The sequence below is a fragment of the Vigna unguiculata genome, chromosome 3 (assembly GCF_037176805.1).
Source record: "Vigna unguiculata cultivar grain cowpea cultivar isolate G323 ecotype 2 chromosome 3, ASM3717680v1, whole genome shotgun sequence".
Classification (NCBI taxonomy): Eukaryota; Viridiplantae; Streptophyta; class Magnoliopsida; order Fabales; family Fabaceae; genus Vigna; species Vigna unguiculata.
In genome coordinates, this window is record NC_140794.1 from 2,521,796 (window position 1) to 2,535,507 (window position 13,712).

Genomic DNA, 13,712 nt, shown 5'->3' on the forward strand with positions numbered 1-13,712 from the left:
AACTGAGTTGGTGAAGTGAGTTACGTGCGAAGAGGGAAGCGAGACAAAAGAACCCGTCCAAGGGTCCAGGAGAGAACAACGAATGCGACCCATAATCTTCAAAGTAGCGTCGTGGAATCGAAGCTAAGTTCTGAGCACACAACACATTTTAAAAAGCCCCTTGCGATTATCGCTGCAATTGTAATCTGCGGCATTGAGGAACCCCAAATTGCGAACCAAAACCGCTTCTGTTACGCGATGAGGCTCTTGAAGGTTGCTACATGCAGTCTCAATCAATGGGCGATGGACTTCGATTGCAACGCAAAGCAAATCAAGGAGTCTATAGCCAAGGCCAAAGAAGCCGGCGCCTCCATTAGGCTCGGTCCCGAACTCGAGATTCCTGGTTATGGCTGCGAAGACCACTTCCTAGAACTCGACACAGTTAACCATTCGTATGTGATGTTTCTTTGTTTTTTTCTCTCTCTCTCTCTCTGTGTTTCACGTAGGAACATGGTAAGTGTTTTTGATTCTAAGGAAACTGTGAATTGGCTTTGTTGCTTGCAGATGGGAGTGTTTGAAAGATTTGCTGCTTGGAGACTGGACTGATGGCATTCTGTGTAGCTTCGGCATGCCGGTTATCAAAGGTTCGGAGCGCTACAATTGTCAGGTTTTCTGTTTGAACCGGAAGATTGTTATGATACGACCGAAGATGAGTCTTGCAAATGATGGCAATTACAGAGAACTTCGATGGTTCACGGCTTGGAAGCAGAGGGACCAGCTTGAGGATTTTCAGTTGCCCTTTGAAATTTCTCAGGCTTTAGGCCAGAAATCGGTTCCATTCGGTTATGGGTTCATGAAGTTTCAAGACACGTAAGTTGTAAATATGTTTTACTTAATTTAGTTTGAGTTTAATATCCATGCACTCTACTGTTATATTGTTTTTAAAGGTGATTGTTTAAAAGTCTACGTTGATCTGGTGAAACTGTAAAATCCCTTTTCATTGCATTGTATACGCGATTTACTCACTTAGTTTTCTGTTTCATTTTTATTGTTACATAGAAGTTGTGTCACCAACATGGTGTGAGATAGTTGATATATAATTTTATCTCTTAAACACGTGGTCAAGGATTTGATCCTCCGTCTCATAGGTCTAAAACGGCATGTAGAAAGAGGTTAATCCCTTAAATGAGTTTTAAAGCCTGGAGAAATTAATCCTTGATTGAGAGATACCATGGGTTCACCTAAAAAAGTTGTCCTTTCCACTTCCAGTAAAATCACATATATGGTTCCTAAGTTGTGATAATAGATGGTTAGTGATAAGTCCTAAAATTAAACAAATCATAGGTTTTATTTATATTTTGTGTACTAAGCATACTGTTACCAGATACTGTGTATTCTCTTCTGTTTTACGGCTGATACAACCATCAGCGTTACATTCATGCTGTAGGCAGTTGATTTATTTACATTTCCTTTCTTTCATGCACTTAACAATTATTGTGTTTCAACTGTTGCGTTGCGTGTTTGCATGCATTTTATTTGTTTATTGAGTGCTTGCATGTTTTAGTCAGATTTATCAATTGCTAAATATGAATCATTTTCCCATTATTAGAGCTATAGCTGCTGAAGTTTGTGAAGAGCTTTTTACTTCAAATCCTCCTCATTCTGAGCTTGCATTGAACGGGGTTGAAGTGATTATGAATGCAAGTGGAAGTCACCACCAACTTAGAAAGCTTGATTATCGTGTTCATGCTCTTATAGGCGCCACTGATACTCGTGGAGGGGTTTACATGTATAGTAATCAACAAGGCTGTGATGGAAGTCGCCTTTACTATGGTAGAAAAACCTTCTGTCTTAATGGAATGATATTTGTACTTTTCACATTTGTGCCAAGTACATATTCTTGCAGTCTGTATAAGGACAATTTAACTTTCATTTAGCTTGTTCAAATTTCATTTATGTTTTTTTTTTCTCATTTGTCTACAATTTATCGTGTTTGCAACAGATGGATGTGCATGTGTTGTGGTTAATGGAGATGTTGTCGCTCAGGGTTCTCAATTTTCTTTGAAGGATGTTGAGGTTGTGGTTGCTCAGATAGATCTAGATGTGGTATGTATTGCATTATATTCCATATATCAATTTACACAATCATTACGAGTATCAATAACTGATGTTGGATTTGATTCTTTTAGTCATGTTTTCCATTGGTAGGTTGCTAGCCTTAGAGGATCTTTAAGTAGCTTCCAAGAGCAAGCAAGTTGTAAAACGAAGGTTCCTTCAGTGGATGTACCTTACAGTCTCTGTCGTCCTTTTAACCTTAAAATAAGCCTTTCTCTTCCACTCGAGGTTAGTTTATTTTCGTTTAATTGCAAATTTGAAGATAGTCAAAATTTATGACATCTTGGATTCTTATTTCACCACATTACTGCGATCACTCAGGCATCCAAGCTGCTAAGTTGATTGTGATTTATTCATTATAGATAAAGTACCACTCTCCTGAGGAGGAAATAGCATTTGGACCTGGTTGCTGGTTATGGGACTACTTAAGAAGAAGTGGAGCATCTGGTTTTCTGCTTCCACTTTCTGGGGGAGCAGACAGTTCTTCAGTTGCTGCAATTGTTGGATGCATGTGCCAGCTGGTTGTGAAAGGTAAGTTCAAGTGCAATGAGAAGTGTGGTTAGATTTATGTGTACCCTCTTTTTCAGATACTTGTGACAGCATTTGGAATTAACACTATTCCATTTATCATCCTGCTTTATTTAGGAATATAGAAATGCTTAAAATGATCACTAATCTAGCTTATGTATAAAGATCTAAGGGAAGGATTAAGAGGTAATGTATATTTGATTGATGGCTGAACTAGGAGTAAAAGTAGAGATGAGTATTCATAGTTCCTTCTTGAAAATCCTTCAAATATGGTGGCTCAAAATAAGATTGAGAAAGACAAATGCCTCCTGTTTATTTTTCATTTCATATTTTCATGTGGCAAAGGTGGAAAAGACAATGACATATGTAGTTTGGATATCAATGGCTCATGGGTCATATTTGCTTGCAGAAATTGCAAATGGGGATGAGCAAGTTAAAGCTGATGCAATACGAATTGGAAACTATAAGGATGGCCAGTATCCTACAGACAGCAGAGAATTTGCTAAAAGAATATTCTATACTGTGTTTATGGGATCTGAAAACAGGTAAGTGATAAATTTCCATTCCGGTTTTATTGTTGTACAATATTTAGCTGTATCTCTATAAGTTTCTATCTGCTACATTCCATTGATATTCCATCCACTACATTCCATTGATATTCCATCCACATTTGTATAAGAGGTGTCCCTCATTCTTTTTTTTTTTTTTTAATTTTATTATATATATTTTTTGGACCGATAATTATGGTTTTGGTTCTAATTTATTTTCACTCCATTGTGTTTTCAAATCCCCCATTAAAGTCACATATTGGTGGTTTTGAACAAAGTTGATTATTTTGTCATTAAAACATAATGATGATATAACATAAGTTTGACCAGTATGCTCATAGATTTCCCTTTCTAAAACTACTATCTTGAAATTTGAATGCGTATACATGCTTTCTGTAATCCTGGCTACCTGATCTATTGCTAGTATTTATTAAATCCCATGCGCTCTCTTGTGAGAAAGAAAGAGGACATTTGGAACTACTAGCAATCACAATAGTAGTTACACTATTGTGCAGTGTAAAACATAAACACTGGAAGACTAAAGCCCTTGAGTGCTAGGATTTGTTTTTCACTTTGCCTGTACTAAGAAATCATTTTATTGCATCAATCAGTTCATATCACTCAGATGTGATGGATGACTGAAATTTCTTTTTGTTTCAGTTCAGAAATGACGAAGTCCCGAGCCAAGGTGCTGGCTGATGAAATAGGTTCATGGCATCTTGATGTTAGCATTGATGTAGTTGTGTCTGCTTTTTTGTCGTTATTCCAGACACTTACAGGAAAACGACCACAGTACAAGGTAAATGAAGCGTGAAGGAGTTCTCTCAATCATAAATGACAACAGCTAGAACTTGTAATCCATAAAGTTGTCACTCACGTTATGTTTGTACAAAACAGTATGTTCGTATTGTAATGTATCTCAATATCAGAATGACAGGCTATTAAAGTATTTTCGTAGCATCTTTATGGGGAATCTCACTTTTCTATTAAAGATTGAAGCATCTTTTGTTTCTATTTCATGGAAGCCTCATATTTTTTTTATGATTTTGTTTCTGCAGGTTGATGGTGGATCTAATGTTGAGAATTTAAGCTTGCAGAACATTCAGGCTCGAATCAGAATGGTGCTAGCTTTCATGTTAGCGTCACTCTTGCCTTGGGTTCATGGCAAACCTGGATTTTACCTTGTCTTAGGGAGCTCTAATGTGGATGAAGGGTTACGCGGTTACTTGACCAAGGTACCTCTATTTAGCTTTGGATTACACCTTTCTTTATTAGGGATAATTTGGTTGAAGAAAATGTCTTTCTACCATTTTTCCTTACCCTAATTACAAAATTTCAACTTTTTTCTTTTTCACTTTTTCTCCCAATTACATAGATCTATACAAAAAATTTATAATAACACTTGAATCTTTGAAAACAGGGAACTGAATTGATTTTGTAACTATTCATAAAATATTTTCTTAAAATAGACCCTCTGTTTACCAATTATTTTCTCCACCTTCTATAATCTGTGGTCCATTTCACCGTTTTGATCACAGCTTATATCTTTTTACAGTATGATTGCAGCTCAGCAGATATAAATCCTATTGGTAGTATAAGTAAGCAGGACCTTCGGGCATTCCTGCGATGGGCAGCCATCCACCTTGGTTACCCATCTTTGAAAGATATTGAAGAAGCTCCACCCACAGCTGAACTGGAGCCTCAACGTTCTAATTACAGTCAGGTAATATTCTGTTTTGTTACACCATTTAAGACTTATCTGGAATCACACTTTGATTTTGATTGTGTTGCTTAAATTAATGCTTATACATGCAATACCATATTCGGTATTTGTGTATCCTTACGTAGGAATTAGCTTAAAGTGGACCAGAGGGTAACTATAACAATACGAAATTCAAATTTTTTATTTTTGCGCGAGAGTGAGTGACTATTGTCAACAATACTCCTGACAGGTCAAAAGACAATTTAATTGCAGCAACCTCAGATCACAATGATGCTGTGCAAATATATTGACATTATGTAAGTTGGCCATTAGGTTTTTGGTCTTAAGAAAGTGGAATATAAGCCTAATCCAGCATTACAAAACTAATTTATAAGGTGAGGTTTGTATTCGATTATATACTATAATTTAGTCTTATCTCTAGTCGGTTTGAACTCTTTGGCGCACCCTCTTAAGCTCAGGATTGGACATCTCAAAGTGTGGGACTAAAGAGGAACCTGATAGTAGGTGACTTGAGACCCAACAAACTTTACTGTGATATGATAGATTCTAAATGATTCTAATACCATCTTAATAAAATATGATTTAAGTATAATTCGACCTTAACAAAATGGTTTGAAGTGAAGTTTGCATCTACTTATAATTTGACATTATCTCTACTGAATATAGTTTTTTCAAGAATTTGTTTGTACACCAAAATTGTGTTGCAGAGCCTGCTAATGCGAAGAAACAATATAAAATTCAAATACCATCTTAATAAAATATAATTTAAGTATATGGCTGCTTTTATCTATATGCATTAGTAAACTGTTTATGGTCAAATTTTAAAATTATGTATTCAGATACTTCATTCTTTGTTGAACAGCTTGATGAAGTCGATATGGGAATGACTTACGAGGAACTATCAGTTTATGGAAGACTACGAAAAATTTTCCGTTGTGGTCCAGTTTCCATGTTCCAGGTTTATCTCTCTCTTCTCCATTCTGTCCTAATTATGTCTTTAAACTTTCACTTCTTCTTTTTTCTGTTATATGATAGTGGTTGAACAGAAGATGTCAAACGGGTGGTAGTAGGATGCGTAAACATCCTGTAATCTAAATACCTGTGAGGGTCAAAGTATCATATATGGTTGTAGTAATAAAAAGAATCTCTGTCTATAACAAAAGGTGAAAGCATAGCATGTACCTCCAAACTACCACGTTTTCAAAACCTTACCAGAAAGAATAATCACTGAACTTGATATTGTGAACTCAAGCGAAATAAAGTTTTGGCATCCAAAGCTAGCAGTCTGAGTGAATTTTGCAATTCATATTTTGTCTAATTTTACTTGCCAATCATAACTTGTTTTGTAATATACTATTGTAGAACCTATGCTACAGATGGGGCGCAAAATTGACTCCATCACAAGTAGCTGAAAAAGTAAAATACTTCTTCAAGTATCATTCCATCAATCGACACAAAATGACTGTCTTGACACCTTCCTACCATGCTGAGGTATGTAGCTGTTATCACTTCAAATCAGGATAGCTCTCCGATGTTCCCATTATTTTGGCTTATTCTTATGTCTTTTGTTGGTTAATGAAAGTTAATGTTTCAATCAATCGCAGAGTTATTCACCAGATGATAATAGGTTTGATCTTCGCCAGTTTCTCTACAATGCAAGATGGCCATATCAATTTAAGAAAATTGATGAACTTGTGAGTGAATTGGATGTTAAAGATGTTAAAGACTATGCAGCCAATGACACAATGGCAGCTACATCACATGGTGTTAGTGGGATGGGAGTCGCCGCAGCTGGTTCTGGAAATCCTAAAGCTGGATTCTAATCATATTCAACCCCTCTCCCTAATGTAATAAATATATAAATTATAGATTTCCGCAAGGAGGATTGATGAAATTCATTTTACATTTTCAACCTAGCTTTATTCTGTCAGTGTAAAAATATTTTTAATTAGTAATCTTGTTTCCTCACCGAATTGGAGGAAAATAATGATTAATGAGAGGAAGATTTTTTTAAGAGTAGTGTGGCGTAAAAAATCAACTATGATTATTAAAAAAAATGAAGGGATGATGATCACATTCTTATAAATTGAAGGCATCATGCCATTAATCAAGAAAAAACGCACTTTAAGCTTTTTTGAGTGTTGTGCAACTTAAATAGCAAGTGGCAGTTAATGTTGATAAACAAAATTTTGTGATTTCTATCTGTAATGTAACCAAATGGAGTCTAAAGTTAATATCCGGTTTGTTTATCCTAAAAAATGTAAGAAGAAATATGATTAGTTATGTACATGTCCTACTGAACAATTCTACATTGATTATTTCATGTTTAAGAACTTTTAACAAACATTCTTGTAATTTTAGAAGTTCATAATAAACCTTAAGAAATTAAAGTTATTTTTTATTTTCGGAAGTATTACTATAAGATGCTAATTCTAGTTTCTTTTTCTTCAATTCTATCGTTAAGCCTATGTTTATTTGAATTATGTTTGTTTCCAACGATGAGAGTGAGTTTGCAAGTGGCGATTTGGGGGAGAGGAAGTGGAAATGGTCCTCCCTATGATTAAGAGATATGTGAAGAAAGACACGTCAAACTTCTATAAAAGTATAGAATTGTTCTGACTGATGTGGTGGTGATGATCCTCTTTGCGGTGGTGGTAGTGATTTTGCGTTTAGTATTATGCTACTGAGTGAGGGTGGTTGGAGGTGGTTGCTGGTGGTGTTTTGTCACTCCGTTGTGTGTTCACGGTCGGTGTAATGGCTGTCCTCAGCCAAAACATGGACAAGAAGACGAAGCAATATTAATAATAATAATAATTATTATTATTATTATTATAGTAATGATAATATTATTATTATATTATAATAATAATATTTTATTTTAAATAATTTTATAACCGAAGTAAAATAATATCTATCTAATTTTATCAGTTAAAATATTTTTCAATTTATCAGACCTGTCAAATCATTCATTTTTCTAAATTTTATTCTCATTTTTTTTTTCGATCTTTTTTCTTAATTTAAATAATCTCACCTCCAACTCTATTTTCTCTCAAATCCATTTTCCTAAATCTATGTTAAGGTAAAATCGGTGATGGAAACACAAATTTGTGTAATTGTGGTAAAACACAAGAAACACAAACAAGATCCACAGAAGTAAATTTTGATGTATAGAAGTGCAAAATTTGACCCTCATTTTTCTCAAAGACATAAATCAATTAATTTACAACTATAAATCCTTAACTTCTACTTATTTGAATCTCATTATGGACTCCCACGAATCATAGAGTAATAACATGTTTGTTGTGCAAGTAAATTCACGTCCAGTTTCCTTTTTAGTTTTAGGCAGAATCAAACACGCATTAACATAATTGACAAAATCAATCTATTCTCTTGTAAAATAATCGACAACGACGTATTAATACAGTTAACAGTAAACATACAAAAAGCGCTGGAAGAGAAGTAGTAGACACCATATAAACATTTCATGTTCTGACCCTACTCAATAATAGCACCCTTTGTTTAACTTCGAGAAAAAGATTCAATGACAAATTCAATAACCAACAGAGATTTGATAGTCGCTAGTTTTCACAATATGGCTTTTGAAAAATATTACCTAGGCTAATTTTTTAAGAATTATTAAAATTATTAAGACTACTTCAAACCGAAAACTAAGTGTTAGCACCGGAACACTTTGTTGTCAAGAACGCAACACGGGAACAGGGAGGAACGTAACAAAAACAAGCAGAAGGAAACCAGAAATGAAGCAGGGTCATCATACAGATGAAAAAGATTCGTCGTAAAAACTAGTAAAAAAAAAGGAAAATACAAGTAATTTCACAAGTATCTTATCATCGCCACCAAAAAAGCAAGCGCAGGGGAATTTCTTAATTCCCAGCTATCATAAAAATTAACAGACTCCGGACTAATCTATTGTTTCTCATCATATCTAAAGCATAACAAACATCTCTAGAGCTCGTCGTGAGAGTCGTCCTCGTCCTCGCCCTCGCCTGATGCACCACCTGGGCCTCCTCCTGATCTCTGATACACAGCACTGATTATTGGGTTGCAAACGGCTTCCACCTCCTTCAGCTTCTCCTCGTACTCTTCTTTCTCCACACTCTGGTTGTCATCGAGCCATTCCAATGCTTCCTTCACTGCAGCCTCTATTTTCTCCTTTTCATCTGACTCCAACTTGTCAGCAAGCTTGTCCTTGTCGTTGATCTGGTTTTTCATGTTGTAGACGTAGGTTTCAAGACTGTTACGAGCATCGATCCTCTCTTTCACCTTTTTGTCTTCCTCCGCAAACTCCTCCGCCTCACGGACCATTCTCTCGATCTCCTCCTGGCTCAGACGTCCCTTCTCATTTGTAATGGTGATCTTCTCTGATTTCCCAGTGCCTTTGTCTTCTGCTTTCACATTCAGGATGCCGTTTGCGTCAACTTCGAAGGTCACTTCAATTTGAGGGGTACCCCTTTTCAATTACCACATAACATACCAGTGAGTTACAAATAGCAATTGAAGCAATATTTTTAGAGCACAGGATCATCGTGAAAGCACGAAACTAACCTTGGGGCTGGAGGAATTCCTGAAAGATCAAATTTCCCAAGCAGACGGCAGTCCTTTGTGAGACTCCTCTCACCTTCGAAAACCTATTTATTAAGAAAAGGAATTGAATTATTAAGGTTGCCTGTACAGACATGCATCTTGGATTCAGAAAAACACGAGCATCGTGCACTTTAATGCAGTCGAACAAGGGAATCATACCTGAATGGAGACAGTGGTCTGCTGGTCCTGGTAGGTGGTAAACACCTGAGATTTCTTGGTAGGGATAACAGTGTTTCTGGGAATCAACTTTGTCATCACTCCACCAACAGTTTCAATTCCAAGGGTGAGGGGAGCCACATCCAGGAGAAGGATATCTGAATCCACGGTGCCACAAACAATTAGAGAATGTAATGCTAAGCCATCTACTTGTATAAATAATTTTTATGACTTCTGGACTATGGTACCTTTGGTTTCTTCACCGCCCTCTCCGCTCAAAATGCTTCCTTGCACTGCAGCACCATAGGCAACTGCTTCATCAGGGTTGACACCCTTGTTTGGCTCCTTTCCGTCAAAGTAGTCCTTCAAAAGCTGTTGAACCTTCGGAATCCTTGTGCTTCCACCCACAAGAACAATCTCATCGATCTGATTCTTCTGTAATCCAGCATCTTCCATAGCCTTCTTCACTGGTCCCATTGTCTTCCGGAACAAGTCATTGTTCAACTCCTCAAACCGAGCTCGGGTGAGTGGCTCAGAGAAATCAACACCATCAAAAAGTGATTCAATTTCCACGCGGACCTGGTGCTGGCTACTGAGAGCTCTCTTTGCACGCTCTGCCTCTCTCCTCAGCTTGCCAAGTGCTCTGTTGTCCTTGCTAATATCCTTTCCATGCTTCTTCTTGATCAATTTAATGAAGTACTCCATTATTCTCTGATCAAAGTCCTCACCTGGTAAGTGGAAGCAGATACAGTAAGCGATAACATCATAGGAAACCTTCATGGTATAAATCTTCTTTCTTCTGTATAATAATTTCATCATATCAAGACTTATTAAAATAATTACCTCCAAGATGAGTATCTCCATTTGTTGCAAGAACCTCAAAAACACCATTATCAATTGTCAAGATACTGACATCAAATGTCCCGCCTCCAAGATCAAAGACTAGAATGTTCTTCTCGCCACCTTTCTTGTCCAATCCATAAGCAATGGCAGCAGCAGTGGGTTCGTTAATAATTCTAGCAACATTGAGACCAGCAATGACACCAGCGTCCTTGGTGGCCTGCCTCTGAGCATCATTGAAGTAAGCTGTGTATTGACAGAACAAATGTCATAACTTATAATAAAAACAAAAACAGGATGAATTGAAAACAATCAATATTACAAGATTGATATCATGATTTGTTCCAATTACCTGGGACAGTGACCACAGCATCATTAATTTTCTTCCCAAGGAATGCTTCCGCGGTTTCTTTCATCTTAATCAGAACCATGGCACTGATTTCCTCAGGGCTGAACACCTTAGTCTCACCATCCTTAATTTTTACCTGGATGTAAGGTTTTCCGTCCTTGTTGACAATTTTGTAAGGAACGAGCTTCATGTCTCTTTGAACTTCCTTATCTTCAAACCTAATAAATAATACGAGTCAGACACCTTTGTTCTCATCAAATTTTATAGACCTGAATCAAAAGCTTGAGAATGTCTTACTTTCTTCCAATAAGTCTCTTAACATCGAAGATGGTCCTTTCGGGGTTGACAGCTGCCTGATTCTTGGCAGCCTCCCCAATGAGTCTCTCACTGTCGGTGAAGGCAACCCACGATGGAGTGATACGGTTACCTTGGTCATTGGCTATGATTTCAACATGGCCATTCTTATAAACACCAACACATGAATAGGTCGTTCCAAGATCAATCCCAATGACCGTCCCCAACTTGGTAGCTTCCTCCTTTGCAATGGAAATTGCAAATAGACATCCTATGTATGAATTTCTCAATATTAGTTACTGATACTCATTGTGATAACATGCCCGTTAAACAGAGTCAAATTAAACAAAATAAACTATATGATACAATAATATATGAATCCATTCACAAAAACTACCATAACGGCTCCTTATTTTATTCTTTTAGTGTATCTAACTATCTACGAAGGGAAACTACATGATGATGTTGTTGTCATACTCAAATTAAAAACACAAAAAATACAAAAACACCAACACCTTGAAAATACACAAGACAGCAAAATTCTTAAGCATCGCGGCAGAACAAAACTTCTTCCCATGGAGACTACTAATCACTTGGCTTAACAATAAAAATCCTTATCAACAATCTAAATAAAAGAATACGATGGCAAAGGTAACTAACAACTTTTAACGAAACTTTCAGATGCAGATAAAGGCATATTACATCACTCACACGTAACTTCTCAACATACTTCTCAACATAAAACGTCACTGAAATGCAAAACTGTCACTGAAATGCAAAACTTCAGCATCAATCGACAAAATGACTTACAAAATCACAAACAACTATTATCTAAGATCTCACTACACTCACTGATCTGGCAGTAGGCAATAGTTAACACAGCAAATCATGCAAAACAAATCCAAAAATATGTGAACAAAGCGAGATCTGATTGCATTGCTTTCACTCCCGCATTGAAACAAAAACAGCTGAAAAGCTAAAAATTAAAGCAAAACAAACAGATCTGTAATTAGGTCAGGAGAAATACCTAAGGATATAATGGCAAGAACAATCAGAGAACGGCTTGCCAACGAGCCAGCCATTGCTGTCTCTCGCAATCACTCTTCCTCTCTCTTACTCTTCTTTGGAAGAAAAGCAAAACGGTTTCAGTTGGAATTGCAGAGTAGAAATTGAAGGTTACAGAAAGTTTAAATGGTTTCAGTGTTTGGAAATGGCACGAGAGCAACAAGCCTTTTATGTAGTGTGATGAAGGGAGACTCGAGCGAAGCCTGGTCTTTTCCTGAACCTAACTAAAGCTTGACGCTAAAACATGTCATAGATGGTGACGTGGACCAATGAGGATTCGTGAATTGGTTGCTCCAGCCAATAGCATTCGTTATGGTGTTGGGAACATATCTGCCGTTCATCTTGATGACCTCAACTTACTTATCAAGGTCAACCTTCTCAATCCCCCTTATATTCTAGTATGTTCTTCCATGTACTATGACTATTAGTTATTCTATAATTGTTGATATTATTAGATTGAGTTAATTTGGTGCTAAACATTTCTTTTATTTAATTATGACTTAATAGTATAGTATTGAATTTAAATACTTTATTTGTTTATTTTTTGTGAAATTAAAATTATATAAATGACATTCAGTTAAATTCAATTTAAAAAATAAAATAACTATAATAATTTTTTAAAATTAAAAAGTGTAACGCACATCAAATTATACATATCATTAAAATTAATATGTGACAGTAATGAGATTCTATGTGAAATATGAAAGAGAAAATAATAAATATAATGTCAGCATTTAGATGGTAATTTTATAATAATACAATATAATATAAATTTTAAAAGTATATTACTAATCTATATGTTGGTCACAGTACATTACAGTACAAGTCTCATCAAATTTTAAAAATGATACATGTACTAGTGATATAATTATTTTTCTCTATGTTTGCTTAAACTTTTCCTTGGGATGATACTTATGTTGAATTAGAATAAATTCTTATAAATAAAATTTCACAAAGATAATTGTCAAAAACGATGAACATGCATGAAAAATATAATATTTAAGCATTAAATTATTTGATAAAATATACTTAAAATTTTGAAGTGGGAAATAGATGAAGTAGATGAGACCACTGTTAAAAGAGAAAGTTATGAAACAAATGATATAGAGAGAACATGACACTTTTTCCAGAATTGAAAATTAAGGTAATGGTAATTTATCACTTAGAAATTTTATTTTGAATAAAAAGTCAAATAAAAAATATAAAGTCAACTAAAACATTTTAAAATTAACAAAAATCTATGAGAAAAATAACAGCAAGATGATTGAATAATTATTTTTTATTCATTTTGATATTTTAAATATAATAGTATAAAAAATTACAAAAATAAATAAATGTTATTATAGAAATACAACTAACTTATTTTATCTACGGATAATTTTGTTTCATTTATACACTCATTGCCTTCGATATTTAAAGAGATATGTTTGTCAAAATTTGTAAAGACTTATCAAGGAAAAGAAATGTGAGAACACGACAAAAAAGTTAAAATAATGATAAAATTAAAATT

The 13,712-nt window shown here is 35.3% G+C and overlaps 2 protein-coding genes across 3 annotated transcripts; one reads left to right on the forward strand and one right to left on the reverse strand.

Moving 5' to 3' along the window:
- Positions 1 to 6,907, forward strand: LOC114179041 (carbon-nitrogen hydrolase family protein). 2 transcript variants are annotated; one of them, XM_028065236.2, is made up of 13 exons: positions 3 to 431; positions 544 to 849; positions 1,589 to 1,812; positions 1,982 to 2,085; positions 2,188 to 2,322; positions 2,457 to 2,625; positions 3,032 to 3,167; positions 3,831 to 3,969; positions 4,229 to 4,405; positions 4,726 to 4,893; positions 5,756 to 5,851; positions 6,256 to 6,384; positions 6,498 to 6,907. In XM_028065236.2, the coding sequence occupies exons 1-13, from the start codon at positions 238 to 240 to the stop codon at positions 6,714 to 6,716; spliced, it is 2,196 nt and encodes a 731-aa protein (XP_027921037.2). In that variant the 5' UTR covers positions 3 to 237; the 3' UTR covers positions 6,717 to 6,907. The 2 variants fall into 2 exon arrangements, with proteins under 2 accessions (XP_027921038.2, XP_027921037.2); XM_028065237.2 differs by lacking the exons at positions 5,756 to 5,851; positions 6,256 to 6,384; positions 6,498 to 6,907 and adding an exon at positions 5,123 to 5,703 and having other exon boundaries at positions 1 to 431.
- Positions 6,908 to 8,668: 1,761 nt separating this feature from the next.
- On the reverse strand, positions 8,669 to 12,406 carry LOC114177248 (luminal-binding protein 5). The gene is made up of 8 exons (XM_028062522.2): positions 12,165 to 12,406; positions 11,141 to 11,408; positions 10,847 to 11,061; positions 10,498 to 10,740; positions 9,903 to 10,382; positions 9,658 to 9,812; positions 9,460 to 9,542; positions 8,669 to 9,364 (listed from the first exon to the last, which is right to left on the reverse strand). Exons 1-8 carry the CDS (start codon positions 12,217 to 12,219, stop codon positions 8,860 to 8,862), a joined length of 2,004 nt encoding a protein of 667 aa, XP_027918323.1. The 5' UTR covers positions 12,220 to 12,406; the 3' UTR covers positions 8,669 to 8,859.
- Between the last annotated feature and the right edge of the window lie 1,306 nt (positions 12,407 to 13,712).

Bases quoted from the DNA above. Each gene is read 5' to 3' on its own strand.
- LOC114179041 (XM_028065236.2), top strand. From the start codon at position 238: ATGAGGCTCTTGAAGGTTGCTACATGCAGTCTCAATCAATGGGCGATG. The intron at 850-1,588 runs GTAAGTTGTAAA...TCCCATTATTAG, and splicing joins TTCATGAAGTTTCAAGACAC to AGCTATAGCTGCTGAAGTTT. The intron at 2,323-2,456 runs GTTAGTTTATTT...TATTCATTATAG, and splicing joins GCCTTTCTCTTCCACTCGAG to ATAAAGTACCACTCTCCTGA.
- LOC114177248 (XM_028062522.2), bottom strand. From the start codon at position 12,219: ATGGCTGGCTCGTTGGCAAGCCGTTCTCTGATTGTTCTTGCCATTATA. The intron at 11,062-11,140 runs GTAAGACATTCT...ATTATTTATTAG, and splicing joins AAGAGACTTATTGGAAGAAA to GTTTGAAGATAAGGAAGTTC. The intron at 9,365-9,459 runs GTTAGTTTCGTG...GTAATTGAAAAG, and splicing joins GGAATTCCTCCAGCCCCAAG to GGGTACCCCTCAAATTGAAG.